The sequence below is a fragment of the Aquarana catesbeiana genome, linkage group LG08 (genome assembly GCF_042186555.1).
Source record: "Aquarana catesbeiana isolate 2022-GZ linkage group LG08, ASM4218655v1, whole genome shotgun sequence".
NCBI classification, from domain to species: Eukaryota; Metazoa; Chordata; class Amphibia; order Anura; family Ranidae; genus Aquarana; species Aquarana catesbeiana.
The window spans coordinates 287,276,583-287,296,158 of record NC_133331.1 but is presented as its reverse complement, the minus strand read 5'-3'; the positions used below and the strand labels follow the sequence as shown (position 1 = coordinate 287,296,158).

The 19,576-nt window shown below is 44.0% G+C and overlaps 1 protein-coding gene across 1 annotated transcript in view; it reads right to left on the bottom strand.

Moving 5' to 3' along the window:
- Nucleotides 1-19,576, bottom strand: part of LOC141106772 (uncharacterized) — a 40,662-nt gene that overhangs the window by 17,218 nt on the left and 3,868 nt on the right. Inside the window, 9 exon segments of the mRNA XM_073597699.1 lie at nt 3,108-3,231; nt 3,318-3,437; nt 3,638-3,841; nt 3,928-4,116; nt 5,304-5,416; nt 7,346-7,379; nt 9,820-9,946; nt 14,540-14,543; nt 18,057-19,505. Coding sequence (XP_073453800.1) covers nt 3,108-3,231; nt 3,318-3,437; nt 3,638-3,841; nt 3,928-4,116; nt 5,304-5,416; nt 7,346-7,379; nt 9,820-9,946; nt 14,540-14,543; nt 18,057-19,505 — 2,364 coding nt within the window.

The window sequence follows — 19,576 nt, the reverse complement described above, 5'->3', positions numbered from 1 at the left end:
GATGACGTACGACCGGACTAGAATAAGGAAGTTCATAGCCAGTAGCCAATAGCTGCCCTTGTGTCATTGTTCGTCCGTCGGACTAGCATACAGACGAACGGATTTTTCGACCGGACTCGAGTCCGTCGGAAAGATTTCAAACATGTTCTATTTCTAAAGTCTGTCTGATTTTTTTGACAGCAAAGGTCCGATGAAGGCCACACACGATCGGACCTTTGCTGTCGAAAAGCCCGCTCGTGTGTACACGGCATAACTGGAAAACTGCTTTTTATCGACGGTCCCTAAAGTTCCACAGAGCTTAGATAAAGCACAGGCTGGATGACTTCTATACCTGTCCAAAGTTATTTGATAAACAACTCTGCATAGCGGCAGGGTTTCTTTAAGGTATGGCCCATTGAGGACCACAGGGACATATGTGTCTCAGAGCAAAAAATGGTCAGCCAAACTGGTTCAAATGATAAAATCTCTCAAAAAAAACATTTGTTGTTGTCAAACACAAGTCTATCAACAAATATCAGATGATCCAATAACATCTGACTATTTAGGTCACTTTTTATGGAACGCCAAAAGAAGCAATTTGCTTTTTTTTTTAAGTTCGTACACTTCAGTTGCTGTAACTAAGCCATTTCATGAAATAACTGGCAAAAAGCTAGATCCATTTGTTGATAAGAACTAATATTTTGACACAAACCGAAAAAAAAAGTATTTAAAAGTTCTTAATCAGATGATACAGGCAATTAAAAACATGGGACAAATACGTCCTTTGGTCCTCAAATCTCTTTTCCATGGAGAATAAGTTTAACCACTTGCCGACCAGCCGCCGTACTTTTTACTGCGGTAGGTCGGCTCTCCTGCGCAGGTACAGGTGAGATTGCGAACCCGCGTGCCCGCCTGCGAACCCGCGATGTCCGCCGAGAATCGTTGCGCACAGAGGCAGAACGGGCATCTGCCTTTGTAAACAAGGCGGAACCCTGTTCTGACAGGGGACATGTCAGAGATCTTCTGTTCCCAGTGATAGGGAACATCGATCTCTGTCATGTCCCTGGCAGCCCATCCCCCCTACAGTTAGAACACGCTGAGGGAACACAGTTAACCCCTTGATCGCCCCCTTCCCTGCCAGTGTCACTTATACATTGATCACTACATTTTTATAGCACTGATCAATGTAATAATGTCACTGGTCCCCAAAAAGTATAATTTGGGGTCACATTTGTCCACCACAATGTCACAGTCCCACTAAAAATCGTAGAGGCACTCTAGATAAGGTATTTATCGCAATAAATAAATAAATGCACATTATATAATCTTTTTACAAAACGGATTGCATGTTTTTACAAGGACTTTAACTTTAACGGATTACAAGTTTTTACAGAATAAGTTTACCCACTTGCCAACCAGCCGCTGTACTTTTACTGCGGTAGGTCGGCTCTCCTGTGCAGGTACAGGTGAGATTGCGTGCGCGAACCCGCGGGGGCGTGCACGCGGGTCCGGCGGACTTGACGTCTGCCGGCCGCCCACGCTCGTTGCGCACAGAGGCAGAACGGGGATCGCAGTCCCACTAAAAATCGCAGATCACCGCCATTACCAAAAAAAAAAAATCTAAATAAATAAAAGTCCATAAATCTATCCCGTAGTTTGTAAACGCTATAACTTTTGCGCAAACCAATCAATATACGCTTACTGCAATATTTTTTACTAAAAATATGTAGAAGAATATATATCGGCCTAAATTTCACGAAGAAATTCGTTTTTTTGCATTTTTTTGGGGATATTTATTATAGCAAAACGTAATAAACATTGTTTTTTTTTTATTGTCACTTTTTTTTGTTTATAGCGCAAAATATAAAAACCGCAGAGGTGATCAAATACCACCAAAAGAAAGCTCTATTTGTGGGGAAAAAAAGGCATACATTTTGTTTGGGTACAGCATCGCACGACTGCGCAATTGTCAGTTAAAGCGATGCAGTGCCGGATCGCAAAAAATGGCCTGGTCATTAACAGGGAAAATCCTTCCGGGGCTGAAGTGGTTAAAGCATTTGTTAACCCAGAAAAAAAAAAGGATCCTGCTCCTTTAACCACTTGCAGACCGCCTTCCGCATATATAGTGCAGCAAGGCGGCTCGGTCTGTGTATGTGGTACTGCAGGCGCGCGCCCCGTCGCGGGAGCTCGCCCCAGGGTCCGGCGGACTTGATGTGAAGAAAGGTAGAATGTAAACAAGGCGGATCCCCGTTCTGTCATGGGAGGAAAGAGAGATCAGCTGTTCCTAGTAATCAGGAACAGCGATCTCTCTTTACCCCCTGTCAGTACACTGCCCCCACAGTTAGGAACGACTTCCTAGGGAACATTTAACCCCTTGATCGCCCCTAGTGTTAACCCCTTACCTGCCAGTGCCATTTATACAGGGATCAGAGCATTATTTTAGCACTGATCACTGTAGTGGTGTCACTGGTCACCAAAAAGTGTCACTTAGGGTCAGATTTGTCCGCTGAAATGTCAGTCCCGCTAAAAATTGCTGATCCCAGCCGTTACTAGTAAAAACAATTAAAAAAAAAGTTGCTAAATCTTCCCCCTATTTCGTAGATGCTATAACTTTTGCGCAAACCAATCAATATACACTGTATATACCTTATTTGTGAGCGCTGATCAGCGGTCACGTGACCCACCGGTTCTCTCCTACTCCCTTCCAGACTGGCGTCAGCAGTGGTATCCCAGCCTCGCCCTCTGGAGCTGTCAGACGAGGAGAGGAGAGAGGCAGCGCGTCACGTGAACGCTGATCATCGCTCACAAATAAGGTATATGCAGCTTTTTTTTTTTTTTTATACAACACACACACAGGAGGACGTATCCTTAGAAGACCAAGCGGATTATGTCAAGTAAGACATGTGGGTTAACAAACCCTTTACCCTTTAATGTTTGTAGCAGAGGTGTTAATTTTGACGTCAAATTTCGATTTAGTTTTAGTCAAAGTCTTTTGACCAAAATGCCATTTTAGTGTTAGTTGTATTTTAGTCAACTAAAATCTCCATTATATTTTAGTCGTATTTTAAAATGGAAACACATTCTGCATCTGTATTGCATCTCTCCTTTACAATAAAGTCTCCTCTTACCAGGTGATGTGAGGGGCGGCTGATTCTCCGTCATGATGTCCATGTAGAGATCCTTGTGTCCTTCTATATACTCCCACTCCTCCATGGAGAAATAGACAGTGACATCCTGACACCTTATAGGAACCTGACACACACAATGATACAGTCACCATCCAGACACATCCCTTGTCTGTTACTGGATAATGTCCCAGAATTCCCGGCACCGCTCACCTCTCCTGTCAGCAGATCAATGATCTTCTGGGTGACTTCCAGGATCTTCTTGTCATTGGTTCTCTCCAGTATCAGTGAGGGAAATGGTGGATCATTAGGCTTTCTTATTGGTCCATAATACTAAATAATAAAATAAAAATCGTACTTCATATTACCCTCCCAGAATCCTCCTCACTTCTCTGGTCTGGTTGTTTTTTTTTAATAGAGATAAGAGTGATGTCATGTGACCTCCCAGAATCCTCCTCACCTCTCCGGTCAGGTCTGTGTTTTATTAATAGAGATAAGAGAGATGTCATGTGACCTCCCAGAATCCTCCTCACCTGTCCAGTCAGCAGGTAGATGATCTCCAGGGTGTGGTTTAGTATCACATCATTCAAACTTAATTTGTTTCTTCCTATTATTACATTATTGAACATTTGCTGATCCTCCATCATGACGTCCTTGTAGAGATCCTTGTGTCCTTCTATATACTCCCACTCCTCCATGGAGAAATAGACAGTGACATCCTGACACCTTATAGGAACCTGACACACACAATGATACAGTCACCATCCAGACACATCCCTTGTCTGTTACTAGATAATGTCCCAGAATTCCCCCCACCGCTCACCTCTCCTGTCAGCAGCTCCATCATCTTCTTAGCGACTTCTAGAACCTTCTTGCCCTCGTCACTCCCAGGAGTCAGGGACACGGGTGAAGAGACAGTGATGTGTTTCTGGCTCCTTCTCCGTCCTGACACACGGTGATGTTCAATGGAGGTCACATACTCACCAGATGTCATTTTCACTGCTGTATAATCCTATTGAGAGATGTTATGAGAAATGGAAATGCTTACTAAATTAAATCGGAACTAAACCCTCATTTCGTTTTCAGCCAAGAAAGGTGCCATTTGGGCCTCTGTTTGATCTTCAACGGCCATGATGCTGCACATGTGATCAGTTAGGACAGTGTTTCTCAACTCCAGTCCTCAAGGTACCCCAACAGGTCATGTTTTCAGGATTTCCCTCAGATGAAACGGCTGTGGTAATTACCAAGGCAGTGAAACTGATCAAATCACCTGTGCAAAATAATGGTATGCCTGAAAACATGACCTGTCGGGGTGCCTTGAGGACTGGAGTTGAGAAACACTGAGTTAGAACACCGGTCATTTGATGGTTTGACAATTTGGTTGAGGGCACAAGCAATGTGACAGTTAGCATTCCTTAAAGTGGAACTAAACCCTCCTCTCCTTTTCAGACTAGGAAGCTGCCATCTTGGCCTCTGATCTGCAGTTGCCATGGTTCTGCACACGAGATCAGTTATGACTCCAGCCATTGGATGGTTTGACAGTTTGGTTGCGAGCACAAGCAAATGTGAAAGTTACATTCCCGGCACGTGCCAGGAATGTAACTGTTTTTTGAAACGGTTAAATAGATGGGTTTCGTTCCTCTTTTATGCCCGGTTCACATTGGTGCGACATACGCTGCAACTTTGGGAGCACATGTCGCATGACGTGTACAAATCAATGGTTCCCTTTGAGAGCCGTCTTAACTCGTTCGACACAAGTTGTTCCAACATTAAAAAAGGTTCCTGCACTACTTTGGTCCGACTTTGGTCCGTTTTCAGCCCATTCAATATCACTGAAGTCGGATCCTAACCATCCGACTTGTGACATACGACATGGTGATTAAAGCAGCAGGAAAAGGAATTTATGTCACCCTGTGATTGTTTTGATTGGTCAAAGAACAAGTCAGACTATCTCAAAGTTGGAGCAAAATCTGTTCATTCAAGTCGGATGGAAGTAGGACCAATGTAGGACCGATGTTGCAGGGCAAAGTAGGATGACAGTCGTACAACAGTCGTGTTGTACCAGTGTGAACCCAGCCGAAGGCTGTGACAAACCCAGAATCTCCCCCCTTTATCAGGTCACATCATCTTCACTTCATTCATGAGGACTTTATTTTATAAGTAGAAAAATGATTGTGTAACAACCCCACAATTCCTCACCTCTCCGGTCAGCAGGTAGATGATCTTCAGGGTGAGGTCTAATATCCTCCCAGTCATGTGACCTTGGTCCTTGTCCATCTTCACTGATGTGGTCATATACAGGACTCTTCTCTCTATAGAGAAGGACAATAAACTGATTATCTGAACTGTCCCAGGATGACCAGTGTCTGGATAGCATACTGACACCATATCTGTGCTATAAACCAGCAGTAGGGATGAGCAAACTGAGCCGGGTTCAGTTCCCAGGAGGTTTAGTGAACCCAGCAGAAAATTCAAGAGCTCTAAGCTTAGTGTCAAATCCTATTAAAGTTTATGTAAGGCAAAACTAATTATTATTTCCTGGCCTCTATCAAAGCTAATAGCCATGCTTTTGTTGAAAAAGAGTGCCTGGGTTTCAGGGCACTGCCATGGGGGACATTTATCAATGCAAAAATAATATATACAGTGCCTTGAAAAAGTATTCACACCCCTTGAAATTTTCCACATTTTGTCATGTTACAACCAAAAACGTAAATGTATTTTATTGAGATTTTATGTGATAGACCAACACAAAGTGGCACATAATTGTGAAGTGGAAGGAAAATGATAAATGGTTTTTAAAATGTTTTACAAATAAATCTGTGAAAAGTGTGGGGTACATTTGTATGGCGCCCCCCCTGAGTCAATACTTTGTAGAACCGCCTTTCACTGGAATTACAGCTGCAAGTCTTTTTGGGGATGTCTCTACCAGCTTTGCACATCTACAGAGTGACATTTTTGCCCATTTTTCTTTGCAGAATATCTCAAGCTCTGTCAGATTGGATGGAGAGCGTCTGTGAACAGCAATTTTCAAGTCTTACCACAGATTCTCAATTGGATTTAGGTCTGGACATTGACTGGGCCATTCTAAGTCATGAATATGCTTTGATCTAAACCATTCCATTGTAGCTCTGGCTGTATGTTTAGGGTTGTTGTCCTGCTGGAAGGTGAACCTCCGCCCCAGTCTCAAGTCTTTTGCAGACTCCAACAGGTTTTCTTCTAAGATTGCCCTGCATTTGGCTCCATCCATATTCCCATCAACTGACAGCTTCCCTGTCCCTGCTGAAGAAAAACATCCCCACAACATGATGCTGCCACCACCATGTTTCACGGTGGGGATGGTGTGTTCAGGGTGATGTGCAGTGTTAGTTTTCCACTACACATAGCGTTTTGCTTTAAGGCCAAAAAGATAAATTTTGGTCTCATCTGATTAGAGCACCTTCTTCCAAATGTTTGCTGTGTCCCCCACATGGCTTCTCACAATCTGCAAATGGGACTTTTTATGGCTTTCTTTTAACAATGGCTTTCTTCTTGCCACTCTTCCATAAAGGCCAGATCTGCAGAGTGCACGACTAATAGTTGTCCTTTGGACAGATTGTCCCACTTGAGCTGTGGCTCACTACAGCTCCTCCAGAGTTACCATGGGCCTCTTGGCTGCTTCTCTGATTAATGCTCTTCTTGCCCGGCCTGTCAGTTTAGGTGGAAGGCCATGTCTTGGTAGGTTTGCAGTTGTGCCATACTCTTTCCATTTTCGGATGATATATGGAACAGTACTCCGTGAGATGTTCAACGGGGGGAGTAGTGCTCTGGCAACAGTGTTCAGTGGGTGGCCCTGCAACTAGGGTTGCCACCTCATCCCTTTAAAACCGAACACATATTAATTACACAGGTTCTGTGGCTGATTAAGGTGGTAATTAAACTCACTTGGTGCCTTATCTGCATTAAATTAGCCTCAGAACCTGTTTAATTAATACGTGTTCAGGTTTAAAGGGATGAGCTGGCAACCCTACCTGTAACTGAAAGAACAACTAGATGTTCACTTCTGTGGCAGGCAGTGGCCTGGGCCCCTGAAAACGTGGAATTCTATTCAAATAGTAGGACGGTCTTATGGGATCAGGGACAGATCGGTGGCATGTATAAACCAGCAGTTTTGTGCAAATGGCTCTATGTTCAGACTGTATGTGGGGTGTAAACTCAGTGGGGGGGGGGTTGCTGGGTGTAAATATAAAATAATATTTTATTACCTCCACTTCTTTGAGTTCCAGCAATGTCTTCTCTCTACTTCCCTCCAAATAAACACATTGATTGAAATGTAAATCATTTCCTGTGTGTACCTTACATCACTTCCTCTCAGTACCTTACATCACTTCCTGTTTCTATCCTATATCACTTCCTCTTGGTACTTTACATCACTTCCTGTTTGTATCCGATATCACTTCCTCTCGATACCCTACATTGCTTGCTGTCTCTATGCCCAGCATGTAATACTGTAAGTGAGGTCACCACCTTGGGGTGAAAATAGAAACTGCAGCCTTCCTTCTTTTCTATAAATTTCACATTCTTCCATTATGTTGTATATACTCCGATCAGCTATAACTTTATGACCACTAGGAGGTTAAATCAGAGTTCCACCCGTTTTTTAGTTTATTAAAAGTCAGCAGCTACAAAAAGCATAGCTGCTGACTTTTAATAAACCGAGACTTACCGTATTTATCGGCGTATAACACGCGCCGGCGTATAACACGCACCCCAAGTTTAGGAGAGAATTTTAAGGAAAAAAACTTTTAGGAGGGAAGTTTAAGGAAAAGAAACTTACATTAAAATGCCCATCAATGCAGCCTCATCAGTGTTCATCTGCAGCCTTGTTAGTGTCATTGCAGCCTTTTCAGTGTCAGTGCAGCCTTGTCAGTGCAGCTTTGCCCCAGTGCAGCCTTGTCAGTGCAGCTTTGCCCCAGTGCAGTCTTGTCAGTGCAGTCTTGTCAGTGCAGCCTTGCCTCCAGTGCAGCCTTGTCCCCAGTGCAGCCTTGTCCCCAGTGCAGCCTTGTCCCCAGTGCAGCCTTGTCCCCAGTGCAGCCTTGCCTCAGTGCAGCCTTGTCCCCAGTGTCCATGCCTGCCGCCGCCGCCGACATACACATGCTAGTAGTTTTAAATATGGCGCCGCGGAGTTCGGAGGGACTCGGCGCCGGCGGAACTGAACAAACGCCACCGAGATACACATAGTCGAGTGTATTCGGCTCTTTCCAGAGCCGCTCACAGTCCCGCCCTATGATGGACATAACACAGGTCCAATGGCGGGACTGGGCGTGACTGTGAGCGGCGCCGGAAAGAGCCGAATACACTCGACTGTGTATCTCGGCTCTGTGATTTCGGCGGCGCTCGTTCAGCACCGCCGAGTCCCTCCGAACTCTGCGGCGCCATATTTAGAACTACTCGCTATGTGAATGTCGCAGCGATCGCCGCCGATAGCTCACAATTAGCGGGGATCGGCGTATAACACGCACCCACGACTTTCCCCTAATTTTAAGGGGAAAAAAGTGCATGTTATACGCCGATGAATACGGTACCTGCCCCACGGTCCAGCGATGTGGCCACCCAGAGGCTAGCTCCTCTCCCCCTCCTCTCTTTGGCGCCGTCATGGTAACTGTGGGCATCCGGCCGTGACAGCTTACGGCTTCACGCCCGGGCACACACTGCGCATGCGTGAGTCGTGCTGCGCTCTCCTATTGGCCAGCCGATCTTCTGGGACCTGAGTGGTGTCCCAGAAGATTGCTGGCAGGTAGGGGCCGCCTAGGGCGAGAGGAGGAGTTGTCTAGGCGGCCGAAGATAGGAAGCAGGAAGTGGGACAGGAATTCCCACGAAAAAAGGGTACACCCCCCCCCCCAAAAAAATGACATGCCAAATGTGGCATGTCAGGGGGCGAGGAGTGCTTAAAGCGGAAGTTCCTCTTTTGGGTGGAACTCCGCTTTAAGTGAATAACATTGATTATCTCGTTGAGATGGCATCTAAGAGTGGGTGGGATATATTTAGCAGCTAGTAAACATGTTGTCCCTGAAGCTGATGTGCTGAAATAATAAAAAAAAGGACACTGCAGTTTGTTGTGTATGGGGCTGTGTAGTCACAGTGCGGTCAGGGTGCCCATGCTGATCCATGTCCACAGCTAAAAGCCCCTACAATTGGCACGTGAGCATCATAACTTGACCACATAGCAATGGAAGAAGGTGGCCTGGTCTGATGGATCATGTTTTCTTTTATATCGTGGATGGCCGGGGGGGTGAAACTTACCTGGGGGAAGAGATGGCACCAGGAAGCAGTATGGGAAGAAGACAAGCCGGCGGTGGCAGTGTGATGCTTTAGGCAATGTTCTTCCAGGAAACCTTGGCTACTGCGGTTCATGTGGATGTTACTTTGACATGTACTCCCTACTTAAACATTGTTGATATCCAAATACACACCCTTCATGGAAATGGTATTCCCTGATGGCAGCGGCCTCTTTCAGCAGGATAATGCACCCTGCCACACTGCAATAATGGTTCAAGAATGGTTTGAGGAACACAACAGGGAGTTTGACTTGACCTCCAAATTCTCCAGATCTCAGTCCAATCGAGCATCTGTGGGATGTGCTGGAAAAACAAGTCCGATCCATGGAGGCCCCACCTCCCAACTTGCAGGACTTAAAAGATCTGCTACTGACGGCTTGGTGCCAGATACCACAGCATACCTTCATAGGTCTAATGGAGGCCACACCTCGAATGGTCAGGGCTGTTTTGGTGACAAGGTCCCCCTTCTGTCGCCAAAACAGCCCTGTACCTACAGTACTTAGTATTAGTTGGGTGGTCATAAGTGGCCTAAGTTATGAACATCAAACTTACAAACAACTCATACTTATAAATGAAGATAGACAACAGGAAGTGAGAGGAAATCTACCTCTAGGAAGGGAAATTCACTCCTGTATGAGTTATCATGGGAAAAAGGTGACTCCAGTGAAGCTTTATCACCAATCTTTGTTTCCACAACAATCCAAAATTTTCAAAATCCAATTGTCACAGGGAGAGAAAGTGAGGTGAAATCTTCTGCATGGAAACATAGTCAGCAAAACAAATGTTACAGAGGTGTCAACTTTTTCCTTAGGCTATCCAAAAAATTTAAAAAATATTTTTTTTTGGCTGGAGTTACACTTAAAAAAATGTACCTATTCCGACTTGCATACAAATTCAACCTAAAGGAGTCGTAAAGGCAGAAGGTTTTTTTATCTTATAAAAAAAAATATGTGTGTAGCTGCCTCCCCAGCAACCCCTAATACTTACCTGAGCCCCATCTCTGTCCAGCGATGTCCATGAATCCCTCGGCCGTCCGGGACTCTCCCTCCTGATTGGCTGAGACACAGCAGCGGCGCCATTGGCTCCCATGGCTGTCAAAGTCAGTTAGCCAATCAGGGGAGAGGTGGGCGGGGCCGAAAGGCAGCTTCGTGTCTGAATGCTGCTTGCTGTGAGGACACTCGACAGGAGGGAGGGGCAAGGAGCAGCAAAGATTCACCCAAGAAGAGGGGGATCAGGGCTGCTCTGTGTAAAACCAACTGCACACAGCAGGCAAGTATAACATGTTTGTTATTTAAAAAAAAGGAGACTTTAAGAACAAACCTACATACCCTATCTTGTTTGTAACCCGAGGACTGCCCGTATAAGGTACACCTGTTTAATTGCTTGGCAACACAAATTGTTAATCAGCCAATCACATGGCAGAAACTCAGTGCATTTAGGCACCTGGACGTGGTGAAGACAACTTGCTGACTTTCAAACCGAGCATCAGAATACGAAAGATAGGGGATTCAAGTGACTTTGAACGTGCCATGGTTGTTGGTGACAGACGGGCTGGTCTGAGTATTTAAAAAACTGATGATTTACTGGGATTTTTGCACACAACCATCTCTCGGGTTTTATAGAGAATGGTACAAAAAAGAGAAAATATCCAGTGAGCGGCTGTTGTGTGGAGGAAAATGCCTTGTTGTTGTCAGAGGAGAATGGGCAGACTAGTTGGAGATGAAAGAAAGGCAACAATAACTCAAATAACCACTCGTTACACCCAAGGTATGCAGAATACCATCTCTAATAGCACAACACATCCAACCTTGAAGCAGATGGGCTACAGCAGCAGCAGACCACACCGGGTGCCACTCCTGTCATCTAAGAATAGGGAACTGAGGCTAAAATTCACACAGGCTCAACACAATTGGACAATAGAAGATTGGAAAAACGTTGCCTGGTCTGATAAGTCTTGATTTCAGCTGCGACATTCAGATGGTGGGGTCAGAATTTGGTGTGAACAACATGAAAGTATGGATCCATCCTGCCTTGTATCAACGGTTGGTGGTGGTGATGTAATGGTATGCGGGGTATTTTCTTGGCACACTTTGGGCCCTTTAAGTACCAATTCAGCATCGTTTAAATGCCACGGCCTACCTGAGTATTGTTGCTGACCATGTCCATCCCTTTATGACTACAGTGTCCCCATCTTCTGATGGCTCCTTCCAGCAGGATAATGCACCATGTCACAAAGCTCCAATCATCTCACCACTGGACAATGAGGTCATTGTACTTCAATGGCCTCCACATATGAGATATTTACATATATATATATATATATATATATCTGCATCTTCAAGCATTCTGCACTGTGTATCAGGCTTGTTATGGATACTCACTGTCATCTACGGTAGTGTAGGGGTGTGCAGAGGTCCAGAGTAGCAAAGCATAAAGTAGGAAGCAATGCTGTTGATGGCTAAATGGAAGAACAGAGCGGGCACTGTCACAATTAACAGGTACCACTTCTGATTTGTCCTAAAGCTACTGGAATGCATGCCAGCCGAGACTAGGAAGTATGGCCATGCTGTGCTTTCCAGACGATGACCCCATGACTCGCTGACGTCACTTCCGGTGATACGGGATGACGTGAAATCCGGCCGCTGGACTAGGAAGTGGAAATCTCAGCCGTGGCCACCCCCCAGAGACCAACCACATAGGTTAATGTGTCACTGCACATATGCTGGGAATGGTAAAGGACAAAGAATAGATATGTGGAAAATAATATAGATATATATATATATATTTTTTGAATTCCACTGGTGGTATAAAGACCATCTACCTGTACTCCAAATTTATCTCTGAAGAAGAGGGGACATTCCTCGAAACACATCAGTTTTTTGACTGTTCCTTCCACAACTGTTACTGACCAGCGGACCATGCTGGACGAGCATCTGGTGGATTTTACAGTTTGCCTGATTTTAATCTTTGTGAGTATGTTTCATATGCTTTTTAAAGATTAAACAATTGTCGCAAAGGTAATGCGCAAAGCTGGTGCGCCCTCTGTCTTTTTTTCTTTTTAGGGGAGAATCTGTCCACAGGACAACTATTAGTCGTGCTCTCCACAAATCTGGCCTTTATGGAAGAGTGGCAAGAGGAAAGCCATTGTTGAGAGGAAGCCATAAGAAGTCCCATTTGCAGTTTGTGAAAAGCCATGAGGGGGACACAGAAGGTGCTCTGGTCAGATGAGATCAAAATTAAACTTTTTGGCCTAAAACTAAAAACACATGTGTGGTGGAAAACTAACACTGCACATCACCCTGAACACACCATCCCTACTGTGAAACATGGTGGTCATAGCATCATGTTGTGGGGATGCTTTTCTTCATCAGGGACAGGGAAGTTGGTCAAAGTTGATGGGAAGATGGATGGAGCCAAATACAGGGCAATCTTTAGAAGAAAACCTGTTAGAGTCTGCAAAAGACTTGAGACTTGGGCTCAGGTTCACCTTCCAGCAGGACAACAACCCTAAACATACAGCCAGAGCTACAATCGAATGGTTTAGATCAAAGCATATTCATGAGTTAGAATGGCCCAGTCAAAGTCCAGACCTAAATCCCATTGAGAATCTGTGGCAATCTGTGGCAAGACTTGAAAATTGCTGTTCACAGACACTCACCATCCAATCTGACAGACCTTGAGCTATTTTGCAAAGAAGAATGGGCAAAAATATCCCTCTCTAGATGTGCAAAGCTGGTAGAGACATCCCTAAAAAGACTTGCAGCTTTAATTGCAGCGAAAGGTGGTTCTACAAAGTATTGACTCAGGGGGGGGCGCTATACAAATGCCCCCCACACTTATCACATATTTATTTGTAAAAAATTTTGAAAACCATTTATCATTTTCTTTCCACTTCACAATTATGTGCCACTTTGTGTTGGTCTATCACATAAAATCCCAATAAAACACATTTACGTTTTTGGTTGTAACATGACAAAATGTAGAAAATTTCAAGGGGTGTGAATACTTTTTCTAGGGCCCGGAATATACAAAATAGGGTAGGAAATAGAATTAAGTTACGAATGACTCACTGACCAACGAAGATACCTTGAACACAGATACATAATCGCACTGCAAATCGCATCAATGTTGCATCACAGTAGTGTGAACTGAGCCTTGGCCCTGTTCACACTTTAAGGTTCTTTAAGGTCCTTCGGGCCTGGTATGGACTGAGGGGGAACCCACGCCGTTTTTTTGCAATGATTTCTTATGTATATTGTCGGGATCCGGCAATACATTACCGCTGCAAGCAATTTTTAATTACATTTTTTCCTTAGGAATGTCATTTTGCTGTGGTACTGTTATAAACATTGGAAAGATGCGCTACTTTACAGGCAGACTAAGAGGAGGGGGCACCGGATCGCTGTGGGAGGGGGGCCCTCTCCCGCCGCCAATAAAAGTGATCTTGCGGCGAATCTGCCGCAGAGACCACTTTTATCTTGTACCAGACCACCGGCCGAACACGGGATACCGGGGTTATGGCAGCTACCTGCTGCCATAACAACGATATCCGTCCTCAAAGTGAGGTCGTACATCGGCGTGCGGCGGTCCGGAAGTGGTTAAAATGAACACTTTTGTTTTTTTAACTTTTGTGTCCCATAGACTTTAACGGTGTTCGCCTGTTCGCATGTTCTGGTGCGAACCAAACCGGGGGGTGTTCAGCTCATCCCTAATGACTAGGCATAATGAGAATTGTAGTTCGTGAACAACTGGATGGCCATATTTTGGAGACCAGGGGGTGTCTGGTGTTAACGCATGCTAATGTGAATTGCATTAAGGCAGCCCATTAAAATGAACCCACAAGAAAGAACCAATAAATTGATCACCATGTAAATAACGATGGCTCACTGTTGGGTTGTCGCTCGGTAATCATCAAGGAGCACAAACTAAGATTAGGATAAAGCTTTGGCAAAGTTTATTTTCTTCCATATCGCAGTGAGAAAGAATACCAAACAAAAATCAGTACAGGACAAAAGGGAGAATACGATGATCAGTTCTGATTCATTGGACCAAACAAGAACTTATATACCTTTCCAGAGCGATACAAATAGGAACTGAAAAAAAGTTTGTACCACTTCTTACTTGGCTAAAATCAAGAAGCTTTAGTCCATTAGTAATTCAATGGTCCTCTCTCCCGATGGCTTAGAAAACCATCTTCAGTTCAAGTAGACTATAGAGCAGGGGCCTCCAAGCATCCTAAGCATAGGGCCAATTTACTGTCCTTCAGACTTTGGGAGGCCAGACTGTGGCCAGTGGAAGTAGAAAATGCCCCTTCATTGGTTTTAATGGGAGGAAAAGCGTCCCATTGTTGATATCATTAAGAAGAATAGTGCTCCATCATTGGTGCCAGTTGGTGGAATAGTGCCCCAAGGGCCAGGTAAAGGCAAGTGAAGGGCCACAGTTTGGAGACCACTGCTGTAGAGGACCTCTTTAGTAACATTATATAGTTTTATATAAAATGCAAGTGAATAATTACAATTAAACATTTATAGGAGAACATGCTGTCAAAATAATTACTCCATCCCTTACATACCTAAACCACAAAAAAATCCCCAAATAAGGGAGAAAAAGGGGACTTTACTTGTACCAAGGGAAGATACGCTTAGTTAATATACAAATAACTTTATATACAAAATATTAAAAAACACAATATTAAAATTGTGGTGTCATGTGTTGCCCCATTATACAATGACATCTTCCAATGAACAAGGAATATTTCAAGCTGTTTACACATATCTTCATAACAAGCACATAGGTCGACGCGTTTCACACAATTTCTTCCTCAGGACCCTTCACACGCTTTAAGGAAGTGCAAAATGGTTGGAGAAACATATATTAGATCTAACATACCAAAATCTTTATACAGTCATTAAATCACAGGTGTCAATGCATTCACATGCCCCCCACAGACAGGGAAGACTACAGCCGGCAACAGAACACGTCGACCCATCTATGTGCTTGTTATGAAGATATGTGTAAACAGCTTGAAAAACTCCTTGTTCTTTGGAAGATGTCATTGCATAATGGGGCAACATATGACTCTCCCAATTTTAACCACTTTCCCTACCGAGCTATAGCCAAAAGATGGCTACAGCACGGCTCTCTCCTTCCAGGAGGTCATCCATAGACATCCTCCCAGAACGAAAGAGCGTCCGTGAGGGTGTCAATGGACGACCCCCCAGAACTACCCCTCTCGCGCACCCCCTGGGCCTCGCATCCGGCCGCTCTGTAATTGCTGTGTCCTCGGGACACAACTGATCACAGATCAAGGTAAAGGGCCAATTACAGTGGTCCTTTACCACATGATCAGCTGTGTCCAATCACAGCTGATCCCAATGTAAACAGAGTTGCCGATTATCGGCTCTCCTTTCCTCACGCGCTGTAACCGGCAATCCTCATCGGGGACAAGCACACAGATAATCAGTTCCCTGATTATCAGTGCAGCCCCATCAGTGCCAATTAGTGCCCATCAGTGCCGCCAATCAGTGCTGCATATCAGTGCCCATCAGTTCAGTGCTGCTATCAGTACCCATCAGTGCCGCCAATCAGTGGTGCCAATCAGTGCTGCATATCAGTGCCCATCAGTTCAATGCTATCAGTGCCACCAATCAGTGCTGCATATCAGTGCCCATCAGTTCAATGCTGCTATCAGTGTCCATCAGTGCTGCCTATCAGTGCTGCATATCAGTGGCCATCAGTTTAGTGCTGCATATTAGTGCCCATCAGAAAAGGGAAAAATGGCCTGGTGTTACCCGAAAAGCACCTCCATCCCAATATATACAAAACACAAAAAGTCGCCCCAAGATTTTAAATGAGATGAATGCGATTAGCCAGTCACATGACACAAGTAAATACAGTATCAAAGTTTATTAAAAGCTGTCATTCATAAATGAACAACAACAAAAAAGCCGGTCAGCTGATACATACAGTGTAAAACAGTATCATTACATGTATAGCAGTATATATGTACATAGCAATATAGACATGCATAGAAAGTAACCCTACGCGTTTCGCAAGACCATGCTCGCTTCATCAGGGGTAGATGCGTGTGTATTACATCAACAGCTAGCTCAAACTTTATTTTTTTATAACACCCTATAAAATAAAATGGCAGTCGTTGCAATACTTTCTGTAACACCATATTCGCACAGTGGTCTTTCAAGCGCATATTTTTTTTTGTGAAAAAATACACCTTTTTAAATTGAAAAATAAGACAACAGTAAAGTTAGCCCAATTTTTTTTTATATTGTGAAAGATAATGTTACGCCAAGTAAATTGATTTAGAAATGCGACCCCGCTCGTGGAATGGCGACAATATTTAACCCTTAAAAATCTCCATCCGTTTAACAATTTCTACAGGTTACTAGTTTTGAGCTACAGAGGAGGTCTAGGGCTAGAATGATTGCTCTCGCTCTAACGATCGCAGCGATACCTCACATATGTGGTTTTCATATGCGGGCGCTACTCACGTATGCGTTTGCTTCAGCGCGCAAACTCGTCAGGGCAGGGCGCTCAAAAACTTTTTTTTTTTCTTATTTATTTTACTTTTTAGTTTTTATTTTGACACTGTCCTTTTAAAAAAAACATTTTTGGATCACTTTTTTTTCCTATTACAAGGAATGTAAACATCCCTTATGATAGAAAAAAAGCATGACAGGACCTCTTATATATGAGATCTAGGGTCAAAAAGACCTCAGATCTCATATTTACACTAAAATGCAATAAATAAAATAAAAAAAATGTCATTTGAAAAAAAATAAATAATAGTTTTCTCCTTTAAGAGCTATGGGCGGAAGTGACGTTTGACGTCGTTTCCATCAGTCAATGCTATGGAGCCGAGTGGGGGCCATCTTCCCCTCACTCGGCCAAGGTGTGCGGGAACAGGACCAGGAACTGTAGTAGGCGGATATCACAACTGGAGCGTTCAAATAATAGAGGAAGCCAGAAAATGACTAAGCCAATCAAAGTTCCCCGATACCTGAATGGCACTTTTACAGGAATGAACCCCCTTAAAGTGGAGTTCCACCCACTTTTACAACTCTTCAGCATCCCTCACTAAACTGTGCACTGTAAACGAATTGAATATTTTTAAATTTTTTTCTCAGCACATACTGTATATCTGCTGTATTCATTTTTCACTTCCTCCTCCCTGGCCGCGGCCCATCGCATCATTTCCTGTTTGCAATGCCTTCTGGGAAGGGGCGGCAACTTCCTCTGTAACTGCCGTTGCTATGGAAACCTGACCTGAAACCTATTACACTGCTTGTGCTGCACTGAGCATGTGCGAGATCTGCAAGGATGAGATCCAGGAAGAAATACAGTCTGGCTTCAGATGCCCACACTTAAGATGGCCACGGCCTGCTGTAAGTTTATAAAATAACAAACTAATGCTATAAACTAACAACACGGACCTTAGTTTACAGACTAACTTTACTAGAATACATTAAGCTTGTGTATTATAGAGGTATTTTTATTTAAAAAGTATAATTTTGGCCGGAACACCACTTTAAATACCATTTTCCATTATATTGTTTCGTCTATGATTGCCTGAGCCAATCGTCCTGTTAAATCGCAGCATACATTTGTCAACGACATCAGCGGGTATGTGTTCTTTGATGACTAGTTAAATGACTTTTACACCTAAAACATTCCCCGCACTCTGTACACGCATAAGGACGCTCTCCTGTGTGACTTCTCTGGTGCCTAAGAAGGCCTCCTTTCGCAGTGAAACATTTCCCGCACTCTGAACACGAATAAGGCCGCTCACCCGTATGACTTCTCTGGTGTCTAAGAAGGCTTCCTTTCACGGTGAAACACTTCCCGCACTCTGAACACGGATAAGGACGCTCTCCTGTGTGACTTCTCTGGTGTATACGAAGTTTTCCTTTCACAGCGAAACACTTCCCGCACTCTGAACACGAATAAGGCCGCTCGCCCGTATGACTTCTCTGGTGTCTAAGAAGGTTTCCTTTCATGGTGAAACTTTTCCCGCACTCTGAACACGGATAAGGACGCTCTCCTGTGTGACTTCTCTGGTGTTTAAGAAGCTTTCCTTCCACTGGGAAACATTTCCCGCACTCTGAACACGCATAAGGCCGCTCACCCGTATGACTTCTTTGGTGTATAAGAAGGTCTCTTTTCGCAGTGTAACTTTTTCCACACTCTGAACACGAATGAGGACGCTCACCGGTGTGACTTCTCTGGTGTATAAGAAGGCTTCCTTTCACGGTGAAACATTTCCCACACTCTGAACATGAATAAGGACGCTCACCGGTGTGACTTCTCTGGTGTATACGAAGTTTTCCTTTTTCAGTGAAACATTTCCCGCACTCTGAACATGAATAAGGACGCACACCCGTGTGAATTTTCTGGTGTGCAAGGAGGTTTGGTTTCGCAATAAAACATTTCCCGCACTCTGAACACGAATAAGGGCGCTCACCAGTGTGAATTCTCTGGTGTATAAGAAGTTTTCCTTTCGCAGCGAAACGTTTCCCGCACTCTGAACATGAATAAGGATAATCACCAGTGTGAGTGATCTTGTGTCTTAGAGGCTGTATTTTCCAACGGAAATATTTTCCACATTCTGGACATGAATAAGAACGCTCTCCTGTGTGGGCTTCCTGGTGGTTTAGAAGGCTTCTTTTGTCAGTAAAACATTTTCCACACTCAGAACAGGAATAGGAATTATCACCTATGTGTCTTCTCTGGTGTCTTAGAAATTCTTTTTTCTCACTGAAAGATTTCCCGCACTCTGAGCATGTAAAAGTCATGTTGGTGTGAGTCTTGAGATGAATAAGAAGTTTAGATTTAATTTTAAAAGATTTTCCACACTCCATACAGGACAGTGAAGGATCTACTGATCTGAGATGTATGTTTGATGTAACAGTATGTGATTGACCAGGAGGTTCCTCAGGATTAGACGGATCCCTTGCTGTCTCCAAATGATACGGTCTGTGGTGTATATTTTGAGGAATAGGATTTACTCCTGGAAAACATTCTTTGACATCATTATTTTTTGCATCACAATCTGGAGATACATGGAGACCATCTATAAGAAAGCAATATTAAAATATATTTTCACATTTTGCAATCACCATATCAATAATTCAGATGAAACAT